At 40.4% G+C, this 17,796-nt stretch overlaps 1 protein-coding gene across 1 annotated transcript in view; it reads left to right on the forward strand.

The window, feature by feature from the left end:
• GADL1 (glutamate decarboxylase like 1) overlaps nt 1–17,796 on the forward strand; it is a gene marked incomplete at both ends in the record, with an annotated part of 265,368 nt that overhangs the window by 165,132 nt on the left and 82,440 nt on the right. Inside the window, 2 exons of the mRNA XM_082848395.1 lie at nt 5,025–5,224; nt 14,846–14,897. Coding sequence (XP_082704521.1) covers nt 5,025–5,224; nt 14,846–14,897 — 252 coding nt within the window. The remainder of the gene's footprint in view (nt 1–5,024; nt 5,225–14,845; nt 14,898–17,796) is intronic.

Genomic DNA, 17,796 nt, shown 5'->3' on the forward strand with positions numbered 1-17,796 from the left:
AAATATGGGAGTGGTGTGTGCTAATGCCTCTAAGTTAGTGAAAGATGACCTTCCTTCTTGCTCCTTCTTGCTCTGTACTGTAACTCCCTGGGTTTCCGTTCCCATTTCCACATTAAAGTTCTTAAGAATAGTGGCATTCTCATTTACCACTACAGCCCCAGTGCCTAGCACAGATTTTGGCATATAATCAGGCTCTCAAAATGTTTCCTCAATAAATAAACAAAGACAACATCAGAAGCTATAATCTTTTCCTCTCACTGCTGTGGCCTCTCCCATTGCGGAGCACAGGCTCCAGACACGCAGGCTCAGCGGCCATGGCTCACGGGCCCAGCCGCTCCGTGGCATGTGGGATCTTCCCGGACCGGGGCACGAACCCGTGTTCTCTGCATCGGTAGGCGGACTCTCAACCACCGCGCCACCAGGGAAGCCCTATAATCATTTTTAAAATTCACTTTTGTATTCTAGATTGCAACCAAGCCTTCCTGCTATTCACAGTCTAAATTTAGTTTTGCACATTCGATCAACAAGTGTGAGCCTAGATGTGTTGTACCTCCATGGGGTTATATATCTAAGCTCCTGGCATCATAGTGCTTGTTATAAAAGTCCTCAATACCTCATTTTGGAATGACTTAATTAGTACAAAGATGATTAATATACCCACTTCCTAAGGCGTCTAGGCAATTTCTTGCATGTAAATAATGGTGATATGGGACAGATTATGTGAAAAGCCATACGGGAAGAGTTTTTAGGAGATTTTGTTAAGCTGAAAAACATGGTTGCGAGAAGTGAGGACTGGGAGTGGTCACTGACTCCTTGGAAAGAGCCTGCAGATCTGGTCTGGCCTGTGGAAATCAAAGATGGCTTAGCTAATTTTGACAATGAAAATATGTAACCTCATAATCCAGGATGTATTTTTGGTGATAAATTAAGTATCACCAGTCACAAGTATTTAGAAAAAATCTCAAAATGCTTTACAGAGAAGATATTACACTAGTAAGACTAGAAGTCGTATTTACAGGAACAAAGTAAGAATCTGAAACAGGGGCTTCCCTGGTGGCGCAGTGGTTGAGAGTCCGCCTGCTGATGCAGGGGACACGGGTTCGTGCCCCAGTCCGGGAGGATCCCACATGCCACGGAGCGGCTGGGCCCGTGAGCCATGGCCGCTGAGCCTGCGTGTCTGGAGCCTGTGCTCCGCAACGGGAGAGGCCACAATAGTGAGAGGCCCGCGTACCGTCAAAAAAAAAAAAAAAGAATCTGAAACAGGATGTGGGTTGCTTTGACCTCTGTTGTGGTATATTCTCTGCTGCCATGTTCAAGAACTCTTCATGAGCTTTTACAGGTCCCTCTCCTCCACAAATATTTAAGCTCCAGTGCAGAGAGAGTAGAATATAATGGGTGAAGAGTTCACACCCTGAATCCTAGCAGCCTCGGTTTGAAACCCAGCTCTGCCACTCAGTAGCTACATGATCTTACGTCATTAACTGAACCTCCCTGGGTTGCAGTTTCCACACATTGTGCAATGGCACTGAAAAATAATAGAACTACCTCATTGGGTTGTTATGAGATTTATGAATTCATCCACGCACAGTGCCTGACACACAGTAAGGACTCCATAAATGTTAGCTCTGGTCATGATTGTTACATGCTTGGTGAAAAGGAATGTTGTGGCTTCTACACTCATGTAGTGTGCTTGTCATTTGTCATTTCTTTTTACTGTATAATTCATTCTCCAGTTTTCCTCAGCTTTGCTCTGCAAGGGACCTGACTGCTGGGAACCACATTTCCTGGGCTCCCTTGCCCACTGGCTTCAGAAGAGATTGAGGCTGGGAGGCCAGTGGTCTCTCGGCTTGGGTAGCGTCACCAGCCAAGGCTGCCTCTTTTACGTTTCTCATCACTCTCTAAACAGAGCCTCCCCCTGGGCTCACAGGTCTTATTGGAAGACACTGTTCCAAGGCTTCCTCCCAGCCTTCTGCTTTAGGAGTGAGGCCAATACAGAAGAAAACGGAACAAGAGGAAAAAGACAGATTGTAGATTTAATCCTGGATCCAACTATGCCTGAAGGTTATATATGACTGGATTGTTAAATATATGCGCCTATAAAAATTCTCCTTTTTGCTTAAGTTACTTTGATTGCATTTCTTTCACTTGTCACTGTGTGTATCCTAACCCAATGTCTCCTAATTCCTGAGAACTGTTTGAGACGCTATCACAATATGGAGCAATTGGCATTCTCATTGAATACTTGTTTCTAGAATTCGGATAACTAGTATTTACTGTCTGCTAGGATTAAGAATATAAAGATGAGCATGGTCCTTCTCTTTGATAGCACAGCAGTGACTAATTAAATGTTTTCAAAAATGTTAACTTTTACCATACTTATTCTAAAATGTTTTCTCTGGAGATCTGAACATCTTCTCTTAGTTGATGTCTATCTTAAAACTAAAGACAGCTCATCCATTTTAATACAAAGATAGAAACTAAAATGCAAAGCAGGGACTTTGGGAGGAAAGTTTTCATTTATTTTGATAAAGTAAATATCGAAATACTTTTAGTTGTTCTTTATGAAACCTTCCCAAAACAGGAGGATTTTTCAGTGCAGCGAGATCAACAGTGTCATGACTACAGGGTAATCACTCATTCTGTGATATGCTTTCTGGGCTCTTTGCTTCTCCATTTGTCTATGATGATGCCATTTGTCTTCCTCTAATGGATGGGCTTCCTCTCCCTTTCAGTCACTAACAGAAGGCACTGAAACTTGCCCAAGACATGTCCAAAGTTCATCTGCTTTGGGAATTTTTGAATCTTTCATGGTTGATGAAAGTAAATTCATAATCATGATGCAAGTATAAGTGTGTGGTGTGTGTGTGTGTGTGTGTGTGTGTGTGTGTGTGTGTGTGCGCGCGCGCACGTGCGCGTGTGGTTTTCCCTTAAACTACAGTGGTCTTTTAATGTTATATGGTCAGGCTGTAGTTGCTATGGAAACAGTAACCAAATTTCCTGACCTTTGAGGGTAGGGAGATGCAGTGGTTACAGATGTGATCAGAGTTGAGAGATTGATGATAGAATTATAGTAAAGATTAAAGAATAAGGGCTTTTTCTACCTTACTGATCAGGTCGGGGCAATCTCCTCTTCCCCTGTGTCTACCAATATTACCCATCAGAGCCAGGCTGAAGGCTTACTAGTATCCCTTTATTAGTTTAAAATCAGTTTACTTTTGGATACTGGATGAGCCAGATTTTGGAATTCTTGACTATAGTTGGTGTATCATTTTTTACATATTATAGAATCATACTTTTTGGTATTGGAGCATATAATACCCAGATTAGTGTCCACGCAAGACAGTATTGTTATTAAGACAACGAATGTGTGCTTTTGTTTGGAATGTGATACCTTGAGATTTTCTCCTTATTCTTTAAGTACATGATGATCACTCAAATGAGGCATGTAATACATTCTTTCTTCAGGAGGAATCATTTTCTAGGACTTCCGTGACTCGTGGGGAGTTTCTCCGTAGCTTCCTGTACAACACTGATGGTTCGGCATTGTTAAAGTTTGGAAGATGCACCAAATGAGAAGTTCTTGTATCTGTGTTTATTTTGTTCATACTAAACGTCAGGGGGATGTGAGAGAAGTACAGAATATGGGGGGTGGTGTCCTCACCCTAACTGCTTAGTGAGGGTCTTTGTGCCCAATGGTGTTAAGTTCTGTGGATGTGGACATGGACAGGAAATGATTCCTGCCCTCAAGAAACTGCTTGGCCTCACGAAGAGAAAATATGTGGGACTGCTCACTTAGTAGGGGCAGCACAGGAGCAAAGGCAACAAATGCAGTCAAATGTGAAAAGAAGAAGGTAGTCCAACGTGATGGGCAGATAAAGAAGCTGGGGGGGGAAGCAGAACTTGAGATGGGACCCAAAGGAAAGGCAGACCTAGAGAAAGAGAGGCGACTGTGTTCAGTGTTAGTAAACTTCACAACTTATAAATATGCTGCATTTATTCTTTCAAGTGTGTCAAATACATTAAAACAGAGACAAAGAGAAGCAAATTGTGTGAACAGAGATACAAATGGGGCATGACCTAGTGATTAAGGGGCGTTGAGCAGTTTGGTTATGCTAGGGAAGCAGAAGGTTCTAATGGGTATTCTCTAGGAGTGAAGATGCTCAGGGGATTGTGGGGCTGTGAAGGATGGGCTAGGATACCTGGGATTTCTTAGATCCCACATGACATTGAAGGAAATAGGGCTTAAACTCTAATAATTTGAGGTCAAAGTAAAGACTCTAGAATGATAATAAACAGGGCAAATTGTCACCCAGGGTAAATCATAGAGAGAAGTAACCAGTCAGTAAATGCAAATTGAATTTGGTTGCAAATAAAACCTGTGTGAGACCAACCTCCCCCCGCCCCCACAATTCTATGGAATTGTAGGTGCTGTTTAGTGGTGGTTAAATCGTGTTGACTCTTGTTTGACTCTTTCCTCAGGTTTTTTTTTTTTTTAATCTCTGGGTTACTGTCAATTCTGGCCTTTTCAATATGGATATGAATTGAAAAAAGGATTTGGATTTAAAAGCCTAGTTTTTTGCCTGTGAAATTGTATAAAGTATGTACAATATGTTGGATATTTTTTTTCTAATACAGAGCCTTGAGTGAGTTATAGACAATTTTTTTTTCATCTTGAGAAATTGACCCATCTTGATGTCATATGTTATACAGATGATGATATGATCATTTCAAAGCTTCTTAATACTCATCAATACAACTGTGAAGATGGACTTAGCATTCTCAACTCTGAGGGGTTTTTGGTTTTTCTGAAAACACAACAGGTCATCTGTGTCTCAAAGTTAATACACACCTAATGTTCCTGACGTAGGGCAGTCACAGAGCGAGACCAAATACTTTGTGCGCAAAGTGGTAGAATATTATACAGGTTTTGTTGGTGGGCATGTGTTTTTGAAATCAACTGCATTCTAAAATGGACAGTCTTACAGTTTGTCTTTCTTCCTTTTTTTTTTTTTTTTCCCCGAAAGGACCTTCTTAAGAAATGCTACTCTGCCAAGGCATCTTACCTCTTCCAACAGGATAAATTCTATGATGTCAGCTATGATACAGGAGACAAGTCTATCCAATGTAGCAGAAGACCGGACGCATTCAAGTTCTGGATGACCTGGAAGGCCCTGGGCACATTAGGCCTTGAGGAAAAAGTTAACCGCGCTCTTGCTTTATCTAGGTACTTGCTCTGTGTGTGTGTGTGTGTGTCCCTGGGTGTCTAATAGAAAGATGTTCTGCCATATATGTATTCCTTCTTTCATCTAATAACCATCTTCTCAGTACCTAGTATGTGTTAGGAATTGCCAACAAAGCAGTTCTACCGTCTGCCCTCCAGTATCCCAACCTAGTGAGAGATACATCCAAGTGACAAAGCAGATAAAATACAGGTGCACCTAGTTTTTGGTAAAGGGAGGTACACGGTGCTTCAGAAGCACTTGGGAGGGTTCCCTAGTATGTTCTTGAGGGACGTTGTCAGAGGTTTCCTGGAGGAAGTGGCATTCAACTAAGACCCAATGAAGAAAGGGGAGAAGATTGATTCAGGAGGAGGGAGCACCAGGCCCAAATCTCTGGGTGTGGGAGAGATCCTGGTGACTTCAAGGACCCGAAAAGATGGTCTGTGAGAATGTGGGGCTGGTGGAGAGACATACAGGTAAGGGTGATGTGGAAGCACCGTCATTGCTGCCTTCTTGTAACGTAAGGACAAAGCTTTTGAAACCACTTTCAATGACACTAGGAAAGCTCTTGAGATACAGGTGCTGGGTGCTTGCCACCAGAGCAAGACTCTGCTGGTAAGCTTGGACCAGTGTGTGTGGATGGCAGCCCATGGCCAAATGTAGTTTTGAATGTGATTTGTTGGGCCTGAGCTCCATTGGGTTAACCTGGATTGTGTTTTAAAATATCAAACATTCCAAATATTTTTTAATGGGGAGACCGTCAAAAATCTAGATTTGTGGTTTTTCTCAAAAGATCAGAGTATTCTCAGTCCCACCTGATGACAAGGCACTGAACATGGTGATGCCTGACTCTGGAGACCCACAGTGCCCCCCACACCCCCTGGTTTATGTTGAGCCTGTTTTACTGTGGCACAGAATGCTAATAGCCAGGACTCAAAAGTTAACTCCACCATTTACAAGCTTTGTGACTTGGACAAGTTGCGAAAGCTTTCTTTACCTCCATTGCGTCCCAGTAAGATGGAAGTAACAACAGCTTCGAACTCAAACAACTGTTAGTAGAATTAAATGAATTGATATTTGTAAAACACCCGGGATGGTGCCTGGCATATGCCACATGCTATATGAGTTTTATTAGTTATTATTTTCTTACTTGCTTGGCCACTAGAAGCATCAGAGTTTGTGATCTCTGGTTTGGATAATCTCTCCTTCTTTACTCCCTGTTCATATTTCAATTGCAGAAACTTGCAGTGTCTCCTTAAGAGATTTAAACAATTTCCTCTCTCTATAGGGAAGAGGTATGGGTGCCCTATGCGCCTCTCTGTGTGACAGTGATGCTCTGAGCATCACTGAGGACTGTCTAAAAACCCAGTATCTTAAAGCAGCAATCGTTTATTCTAAGAGGTCTGCAAGTTGGCTGGAGTGGCTTCATCTCATCCTGCGGCGGCTGTGGGGGTAGGAGGAGGGTCTGGGTCTCCTGCCTGCATGTCTTGCATCTTCCTTGGACCAACAGGCCTGCCAGAGCCTGGTTTTGTAATGGTGGTAACAGAAGCCCAAGAAGGCAAGCATACTTTAAGCTCCTGATTGCATCATGTCTATTAGCATTCCAGTGACCAGAGGAGATCAGATGGCCTAACTCAATGTCAGATGGCCAAACTCAATGTCAAGAGGCAGAAAGAACTGCAAGGTTACATGGCGAAGGGCTTAGATATAAGGACAGGGAAAAAGACGGCTTTGGCACTTTCAGAGGACTATTAGAAGTCAGCAGTTCTGCTGATTTTGGTTTAAAAAGTAGTTTGAAAAATCTGTAAATACTGTGTCTGTTGGTAAGCAACATAAACCTTCATTCAAGACATGATAAACAAAGAAAGGTTAATTTATTTGCTCATGACCAGTGTAGTGATGACTATGGAATGGCTTATTCTAGGGGCTTAAACAAGATCGCCAGGCCTTAATCTCTGTTCATCAATCAGGTCTGCTCTCCTCCATGTTCAGTTTATTCCTCTGTAGGAAGGTAGCTGCCAGGAGGGTCAGATCTATAGCCTCCCAGGTTCAACTTCAAGGTCAAAAGGAAAGAGTGCTCCTTTCTCAACAATCCCAAGGAAAGTTTTAATTCCTTCTGAATGAGGCAAATGTCCATATCTGAATCAATCACTGTTGCCAGGGAAATGTGATATTGAGTCACATGCTCTCCCTTGGCACTGGGAAGACTGTCGACTCCTCCTACGTATATAGAATATACTGACACTGGGTGAGGAGTGTACCTCTGTTAGAAGCAGGGATAAAGTGCCTTTGTCAGAAGTGGGGAGATAACTACACAGTGGTGAAAACATGAAACTGTCTACCACAAATATCCATAGTTGCCCATTAAACTAAAAGTTCAGGAAGCTCTGTTCCCTTGTTTGTATTTTTCTCATACTATTTAAGTATGCTAGACTCTGCATTATTTTATCAAAGCTGCTAAGTAATTCGATGACAGGTGTCTTGAAACAAGGCTAGATGTAAATATTTGATGATCGTATTTATTACAAAGTTAACATTCATCTCAGGGTGGAATTTAATTTATAGTCTAAGGTTACTTCCTAATTTTGCAGAGAAATATCACAGGAGGATAAGTGTAAACATTTCAGTTCAGTTCAACAGTACATTGTTTGTAAATGTTTGTCAAGTTGAATTGAATTGAATTAACATTTCAGTGAGCATCACTGCAGACTCTGTGACCTATATTTAAAATAATCCCTTTTCTGTCATGCCACTAGTCATAATGGTTTTCTTGCCTTAACTTTCCACATTCTTGATAGCCAACAGTCCATTCCTGGGGTGGGCAAAAGCCATCATCTTCCCCCATCCCCAGTGACAGGTGCCAAGGAAGAGTCCTTTTAGGCATGTCACTTGGAATGAATGTGAAATTATAAACTTGGAGAACATTTCTCTGGGATTAAGAATTATTTCACATTAGCAACACAAGTGCTTTATTTTCATGATTTTATGTCTTTTCAAATTGAATGTGGTTCTGCTTTTTAGGAAAGAGGAAACATTTTCTGAATTCTGAGGTCTATTCTATTAGTTGGAGGCTATGTGCAGTTGTGCACTGGTAAACTGTTTCTCAGGAGGGGAAAAAGGCCCCAATTTGTAATGTCTGCCAATTTCCATGGTGTAAATATTCCCACTGTGGAAAATTGCAAGCTACCAACAGTCGCGGCTGGTAAATTTCTGATTATTTAACAATTGGCTCTCACTAGCCAGTACAAACTAACTCTATACTACCATACTCTATATAAGCCAGCATAATCGGTTCAAACCACTGGCTGGTGGGAGTTAAAATACCATTTCTCATCAAGCCTACTGACCTGCAGCCACTTGTTTTACAGTTTACCTAATAAAAATGATTCTCATCCACTGTCAAAAGACTATATTTGGCTTAATTTCTAGGTCAGACCAACACTGTTTTGTTTCCAAGAAGTATGATTTTCTCCAGTAGATAACAACTCTAGCAAAGTAAAGCTGCAGATGACAATTGTGTTACTATTTGTGGTACACATCTGTCATCAGCAGCCTAAGGGAGATAAGATGCCCATTCCCACAGGCCCTACCTAGGTCAGGTCTCTTAAACACAGAGAAGGCTGTGCAAGTCTTTTCCCCTGGCATATTGCAGTAAGGATTGCACTGATTCCATAGAAACAACATTTCCATGTTCCTGAATCTGAATGGAACTTAGTTTTAAAATTTGTGTATTGACCTTAAGATTTAATGACCAGATTTTGATGGACCAATGGACAGCCATCACCCTGATCAGATGTCCCCTCTTCCCTTGGGAAAGCAAGAGCAGACCTTTTCAAGAGGACAATGATTCCTGTTTTATGAGTTGTCAGAAATCCAGCAAGAAGGAACTAATTAGTTCCTAGAAGATCTCTGAGGCTTTCCCTAATTTCCATTTGACCCTTGTCATTCCAATGGATGAGATAACATTTCTCTCAAGAAATATTAATGACAAAAAACTCGCTTTCTCCTTTGGTTGTTGGAAAACCAGTGACACTGGGAACCTAAAGCAGCATGTGATTATTAAGCATAATTGAAACCCAGAAGGCTGAGGTTTATTAAAACCACCATTTCGGGCACAAGGTGATTGTGATCTCTGATATCTAGTTAGAAAAGTTGAAAACGTGTTACAGTACCCAGCGCTACTTGTTGCTGAGGGCACCTTGTAGGCCTTTGTTACAACACTCAAGTTAAATGGATATTCACTAAGGGGTAATTTTTAAAGCAAATCTAGAAGAGTCATGTGCGTAAGTCTTTTCAAGAACAAGAAACAGGTCAGGAACTCCCATTCTGCTATGTTGCTAGGTCTCCAGTGTATCATTTATCTATTCCTCTGACACACAATCTCTGTAATCTCTCAGATGGAATTCATTTCACTGACTTGCATGAACACTGAGGGATTTATTGGTACCAGTATGGAAAAGGTAAGCAGTAACACAAGGCAATTTTGTGCTAGTGTATTTCTCTAGGTGAGGAGAGGGAGAGAGTCTAGAAGACTATAGAAGGGCCAACGTTTTCATTTTTTTCTTTATATTTGTAATTTTAAAAACATCACAATGCTGTAAAATGTAGCATGTAGGTGTCTGTGATGAATCACACATGCCATGCAATATGTTCTCATATATGCAGAGCATACAGAAAGCATATGGAAAAAAATCCCAGGAGTTCTGGGAGGTTCCATTGCATCAGAAGAAATTTCAAATGAGATGACACTGGGAGAGGCACTTGGTCCAGAGTGCTCCAGGGAGACTCCAAGTGGCTGGTGAATTGAGAAAGGGACTGGAAAGGCTATTTCTGGAAAGGAATGTATGTCCTGCAAAAGGGCAAGTGAAATGCACAACTGTTAAATGGACTCATGGAACTAAGGAGGGAAATGTTTCAGAGCAAGATTTCATTAATGTACATTTCAAAACTAAGCCAGGATCTTAATAAAATGAGTTTTTTACCCAGTAGGATTGGTGAAAACTTACTAATGTGTATTTTTTTCTCTCTTCCCTCTTTTTGCTAAGCTTAGTGGGAAGGACTGTGAATTTTATGACACTATTGTTGCTTTTTGAACCCATTTATCTGGATGCCTTTTGGTAGAAGTGTTTTATGGTTCCTGAGTTTTATCAAAAAACTCAATGTATATCTTTTTTTTTTCTGGCTTGTATCAGATAAGAATAGAGTTGTTGTTTTTTTAAATGTATTTTGTCTTTAGGCTGTGTCCATACACTGAAAAGTTGCGAGGAATAAATCATCCTATGAATGTAGGCAGAAGTGACTTAAACCTTATTTGGATCCCCTCCCCCAAAACTCATTTCATTTAAGCATTTATTTAATTTAATTAATTTATTTCTATTTTTGGCTGTGTTGGGTCTTAGTTGCAGCATGCGGGATCTTTGTTGTGGCGCATGGGCTTCTCTCTAGTTGTGGCACGGGCTCAGAAATTGCAGCGTGTAGGCTTAGTTACCCTGCGGCATGTGGGATCTTAGTTCCCCGACCAGGGATTGAACCTGAGTCCCCTGCATTGGAAGGCAGATTCTTAACCACTGGACCACGAGGGAAGTCCCTAAGCATTTATTTAAGAAGAGGGTAGGTACCCTATAGAAGAGGCACTTTATGCTAGCATTTCTGAACCTACGCTCCATGGGATAATAGACTTCCAGGATATCTTAATAGATGTTCTTCCAAAAAATGTTTCCACGGTCAAATATGTTTTGACAATGCTAACCAATACATTGGTCCTCTCTTGGAGATTCAAAGTGTTCATTAGCACATTAAAGGCTCTGAGGGGCTTGTAATATAGGAACATTTTAAACTTTAGCCAGTAGGCAGACACTATTGACTGTTCATCCAAAAACCATTCTTCCTTTTTCCTTGCCAACAGAACCTCAATTTTATATAGATAGCAGTATTCCAGCTGGGAACATTGACCTAAGCGTATCCCCTTTGCCAGTCATTAGCTTAGGGATGGATATATGACTTAGGTTCAGTCAATAAGATACAGGAAGAATCCTATGAAGTCTTCTGAGGAAAATATTCTTACCTAAATAGAAATTAAGAGAAAATGCATTTTGCTCCAGCCTCCTCTCTTTCTTCCTGGGACACTGTCACATATGGATGTGATGTGTGGAGCTATGGCTGCCATCTTGTGAACACAAGTGAATTCACTAACACTCTGAACATGGCAGGCTGAAATAATAGAAAATGCCTGTTTCTTGGTGACATTACTGAACTTTCCAGCCAGCTCAATAAATGTTCTCATGAATTCAGCCAAGTACACTTCTAATTTTAAGCAAAAGCAATCTAATGGATATGCCTAGCTTTGCTCAAATTTATTTGAATGGAACACTTTCATGTGGGAAACCTATTAACATGGTGTACCAAGGAACACAGTTTGGGAACTCTGGTGTAAACCTTTTATTATTGTTATAATTCTTTATCCAAATCACCTCCACCCTCAGTTCAGTTGTTCGTTACACTGGGCTTTACAGGTTCTGAGAGTGACTGCATGGAGGCATTGATCCACGTGGTTTGCAAAAGGCAGAGTTTTAACTGAAATGATTCAGCTCTGCCTTAGGATGCCTTTCTCCCAGGAGCAATGTTAGCCAGTTTGACAGATTTTTTTTTTTTTTTTTTTTTTTTTTTTTTTTTGCGGTACGCGGGCCTCTCACTGTTGTGGCCTCTCCCGTTGCGGAGCACAGGCTTCGGATGCGCAGGCTCAGCGGCCATGGCTCACGGGCGCAGCCGTTCCGTGGCATGTGGGATCTTCCCGGACCGGGGCAGGAACCCGTGTCCCCTGCATCAGCAGGCGGACTCTCAACCACTGCGCCACCAGGGAAGCCCTTGACAGATATTTTAAGCTGAGACTATGGGCAGTGTGTCGAAGTTTCATCTTAACAGTCTTATCTGTTGGGGAAGGAGTTTACAAATCTAGTTCCACATCCATTACGTGCATGAGGAAACTGAGGAGGGCTCAGGGAGTCTGAGGAGTTTGCCTAGAATCACAAAGTTGATCAACTGCACAACTAGAATTTTCTAGAGTCGTTGCCTGGATTTCATAACCTGGGGGTATCCAGGATTAGTGCAGGCCCCCTCAGAATGGATTCATGGCACTGAGTTAGCAGATTGTCGTTATATTTGTGCCTGAAAAGGTAAGAAAAAAAGGGTTCATGAAGCTTTCCTTGTATAGATAAAGGTTGTATATGTCTATTTATTTTGTTTTGTGATTTGCATTTTTTCTTTTATTAATTTCCTTTTCAAAAATTATGAGTCACCACACCTATGAAGCTTTGCAGAGGTATAAAAAGAGAGTAAACAGTCTCTACCTCCCCACTGCATCCTGTTTCTTGCTTCCTCAGGTAGACATCAAGGATGTCTTTAGGATGTGGTCGTCCATACTTCATTCCATGATCATATATACATGTGGAGAGGGATCACTTATGCTTTTACTTTTTTTTACATTTTCTTAAAAAGCAGAATCATATTATCTACATTTCTCAGTCCCTTGCTTCCATCTCTTACTAATACGTCATGAGCATCCCTGTGGTTTAATTGAAGTGGATATAATCCATCCTCTTTAATAGCTGCATCGTAGTACATGTGTTGCTATAATACATTTTATTTTACCCTTTGCCAATTTCTGGATATTAACCTTGTTTCTAATTATTCCGTATGGAATGCACACACATACACATGCACATGTAGATTTAGATGCAGCAACATTTGTGTATGCATCTCTCTCTCTCTCTCTCTTTCTCTCTATCTGTCTATCTCTATCTATCTATCTCTCTATCTATCTGTCTTAGTGTTGATGAGGTTTTCCTGGTTGACCAGCATCTCATAAGTGGTTTGCTGGATCAGAAGCTACGAGTATTATTAATTTTGAAAGGTTTATAGCAGCTTTCTATCACATTCACTAGCACTGGATGTTGTCCCTCTTTAAATTTGTTTCCAGTGTCCTCTGGGCAGCAGGTTTAGTATTGTTATTTTGATTTGCACTTCTTTGATTACCAGTGATCTTGAGCATCTTTTCTAATGTTTATTGACCATTGGAATGGCTTTTATCGAAAGTTAGGCAGTGTGCTAACGGTGTAAAAACTTTACAGCTACATGACATCTCCTGAAAACACGTTCAGGGAAAGGAGTATATAGAAAGAACATCAAATACTTTGTGAATCTGTGTGTGTGTGCGCACGCGCGCGCGTGCATGCACGCACATGTGTGGTGTCACAACATTATTGCTCAAAATAAAAGATTCATATTATCCAGTTAATACCGATAGGATTTTTTAAGATATTTTATAATTTAAAAATGATATAATCTGTATGCTAAGCACCAATACTTAACCTTATGCAAAAAGCTAAAAAGATTGTTTGGGAAAAAAGAACTTCATCCCATTAACTGGTGTATTTCATATCCACATTCTAGAATATCCTAGTAAATAAACATAGTAATAATAATCCCCCATTTCCAGTTTATATTCTATACAATTTTTTACATATGATTTTATTTAATTTTTTTACAACGTCCTTTTGAGATTGGAAAATCAGAATGTGTTATTCCAGTTTTACAGGTAAGGGAATTGAGGTCCAAAGAGGAGCATTTCTTTGTTGTCCCTAAGTATTAATTGAATATATGTAATTTAGTTACACAATCAATTCCATATGATGGTACCATAATTCTATATGACCGGACAGGATTTTCAAAGCCAGTGCTTGCTTGCTTGCCTGCTTCCTTCCTTCATTCCTTCCTTTCTTTTTGGCTATAACATATAAAATTGCAAAATACCCTGGAAAGTAAATTTTTGTCAGCACCTCCGATCATTTCCTTACATTTGACCCCCAAGTTTGAAATACTGGGTCAAGTGTTATGAACTTTTCAAAGCTCATGAACAAATCACTAGTTTTCAAGGCCAATTGTTCAGAAGGTTTATCTTTTTATTTAGACAATAACCAAGCCCAGTGGGGCAGAGTCAGTGTTCATTTACTCTCATTCTCAATGTCATTTTAGTCTTTTCTCCATCACATTCCATATCTCATGTAGCTGTGCCCTTTGCTTATGGCATGATAATTCTTTTTTCCCTGACATTCAAGATAACTTCATAGACATTCTATCAGTGGCTACAACCCACTTACTTTTAGCATGATACCAGTGATCAGTCTTTCTTCCTTCTGGCCTGGCCTGGGGAAGGATGGTGTTGCACTTCCTTGATCTTAAAAGAACACACAAGCAAGACTAAACACCAAAAACTTTTACCACCAAGCCAGCTAGATAATTTAAGTACCTATGCTAAATTCCCATCTAGAATATGAATGAGACATATATCCAATCTACTTTGTGTGGCTTTCACACTTGGGTTGAAGTCTGATGCTAACATGTAAGATAGACATCATCTCATCAAAGAGATGTACCTTTTTACTCAGGCCCCAGTGGATTGCAGTAGGCTCAGGTGTATCCGTCTAAATACAGACCTGTGCCTGTATATGTACCCTTACTTATTTTTAAGCCTTGTCTCTGCATCAGAAATTATAGTTTTATTGTATGTCAGCCATGTTCATGGATTTTTTAGATTGAAGATTACAAATATTATTGTGACTTTTTTTTAGGTACCTAGTAGAAGAAATCAAGAAAAGAGAAGGATTCAAATTACTGATGGAAGTAAGTGATTACAGAATTGTGCTTGTGATTTTGTCAGTCAACAGTGATGAAGGTGGTAATTTTCTAATCTATTATATTTCATTGGTTTTTGTGTTGCAGACTTAGAAACAAGCCATTAGCTTAATTCATAGAGTCCATTATGTTAATTTACTCTATTAGTGAGTATTTTTCCTTTGTTGGATTCAGAGAACACACTTGCCTTTAAGTATTGAAAATTACAGTGCTCAATAATAATTACCAAGGATAATACTGAATAAATTATGACCTGTATCTTGATATATAAATTGCATAATGCTTGTACTGCAAATATTCAACTGTGCTATAGTGGTGCTTCTGTGAAAAATCAATTGAGTGTACAATAATGCATATAGTTTTCTCTTTTTATAAAATAATGAGAGCATATTAGCTTTGGAGCAATGGGAAAATAAGTCATTTTGTTCTTGCATTGTTTGCTATATATAAGAAATATGGTGGTTACAAAGATAGAGATTATTGGGGTTTTTTTCTAAAATATATGGTTGGAAAATATGAAGAATATTATTTAATTCTGATTTTTAAGAAATATAACGTGTGAGGTTTGCTTAGCTCTTCTTATAGCATATACTTTATAGCAATTTTTAACATAATAAAAATCACTTAGAGACTGCAGCCTAGGAGTGTATCCTGTATATAAGCAATCTGGCTAGTTTTTGGTATTCATTTATTTGACAAGATTTACTGAGCAATTGCTACGTGCTGGAGATATAAGACAGGGAAGTTCCCAACTCTCATGGTGCTTACATTCAAAAGGAAAGTGACAGGCAATAAACAAGCAAATTATTACATGGGAAACATCAAGTTGGGGGAAGTCTTAAGAAAACAGTAGAACAGATTCATGAAAGATAATAAGTAATTACAAATAACTCATTAGACAGTTCCAGATATGGGAAGTACTATAATGGAAATAAATAGGGTAAAATGCTGAAATGGGGGGTGTGGATGGTGGTGGCCTTTTTGGTTGGGATGCAGGTAGGGCCCTCTGGGGTTGCCTCTGCGCTGAGACCTGCTGAATGATGGTAAGAAGCGTGCCACACAGATGCTTGAGGGAAAGGCATTCTAGATAGAATCAACAAACAACTGCCAAGGCTTGAAGCTGAAAAGAGTTCTGTGTGCGGGCTTCCCTGGTGACACAATGGTAGAGAGTCCACCTGCCGATGCAGGGGACACGGGTTCATGCCCTGGTCTGGGAAGATCCCACATGCCACGGAGCGGCTGGGCCCGTGAGCCATGGCCGTTGAGCCTGTACGTCCAGAGCCTGTGCTCTGCGACGGGAGAGGCCACAACAGTGAGAGGAAGAGTTTTGTGTGTTTGAGGAGCCAAAAGAAGGTGCATTAAGCAAGGGGGAGAGATAGTCGGTGATAGTGTGGAGAGGTTGGCAGAGACCAGATCTGCTGGAGCCAGGCGGGTCATGGTAAAGACCTTTGCCTTTTATTCCAAGTGTAATCTTTGGAGAAGTTTTCAGCAGAGAGGAGTCTGACTTCCATTTTGAAAGATGGTGCTGGATGTCATGAGAAGAGAGGGAGGGGGTGGTGGTGAGGGGAGGACAAGCAAAGAATAAGCGAGAGAAGGTGGAGACTGTTGCAGTAACTTGGGTGAGATGTGATGGTGGTCCTCAGATGACTTCGGGAAACACTGCTCCGGAGACTCCTGGCCGTGGATTCTCCCACTGTCTGCAAAGGGGGCATCTGATCAGACGGTTCTAAGAATCCAGACTCCCTGAAAACTAGGGATATAAAGGAACTTGCAAAAAGAGCAGAAGAGTCCATATTTAAACGACTTTCTGGTAACACCACTAAAAAGCAAGAAGACCAGTTTAGAATGTGGAACATTCCACAGTACAGCTGACCTGGTTTCTTCAACAGGTCAGTGGCATGAGGAAAAATAAAGGAGAGTGTGATGATGATCACTTCCGGGGTCAAAGAAACCTAAGAGGCAGAACAGCCAAAGGCAACATATGCACCTGTTGGAACCCTAGTTTGAGGGTTTGAGGGAGCCAATTGTAAAAAGTAAATTTTGAAACAGTTGGGGAATTTCTAATATGAACTGGTAGGAGTTATCACTGATTTTGTTAGACATGACAATGGCATTATAACTACAGAAGAAAATGTCTGTATTTTCTAGAGATGCATACTTACCATGTAAGAATGAAACAAGAGCTATCTGACTGGATTGAATTTGAGTTTGAATCACCTTTTTTATTTTCTTGAGGTTGAATTACCTCTTTATTTTCTCAAGTTTGAATTGCCTTTTTTATTTCTCTAGCTGTGGGAGGTATAGGTCTAAAGAAAAGTGCTGTACACCTCAGAACTGCACAGTCTTTTGATAGAGCTGAGAGAAGAAGTGACAAGAAAAATGAACTGATTTAAAAGTTATTTATATACCTTCCTAAAGGCTTAAAAATTGAGGGAGGAACCTCTTGCCATCATCTTTAGGGAAATGCAAACATTCACATCCTTGTAATGAAAGTTAAGGTGGATTTTAAGTATTAGGCAGCCTTCTGCCCTGGATATTTTATCTGTGGGAGCCAGATGGCCCCAAAGCAGGGAAGGTGGCTCCTTCAATGGTCCTCCAGAATTCCTACTTATAAGGGATTTTGTATGTGATCTGCATTTGCCTCTTTTCTCTGTATCCATTTAGAGAAATAAAGTAAATTTAGACCTTGGATTTCACATATAAGTGTCAAATTGATTAGCCTCTTTTTGTTAACAAATGCCTTCCTTGCACTGATTAAATATAACCCTAATGCATACTTAAGAGAAGAGATACACAGGTTTGATGAGAGCCCAGGTCTGTAAAACTGCAAGGTTTTCAATTTAGGAAAAAACAAAGTCTATAATGATATATACGTATATTTCACTGT

Source organism: Leucopleurus acutus (genome assembly GCF_964270905.1).
Source record: "Leucopleurus acutus genome assembly, chromosome: 10".
Lineage (NCBI taxonomy): Eukaryota > Metazoa > Chordata > Mammalia > Artiodactyla > Delphinidae > Leucopleurus > Leucopleurus acutus.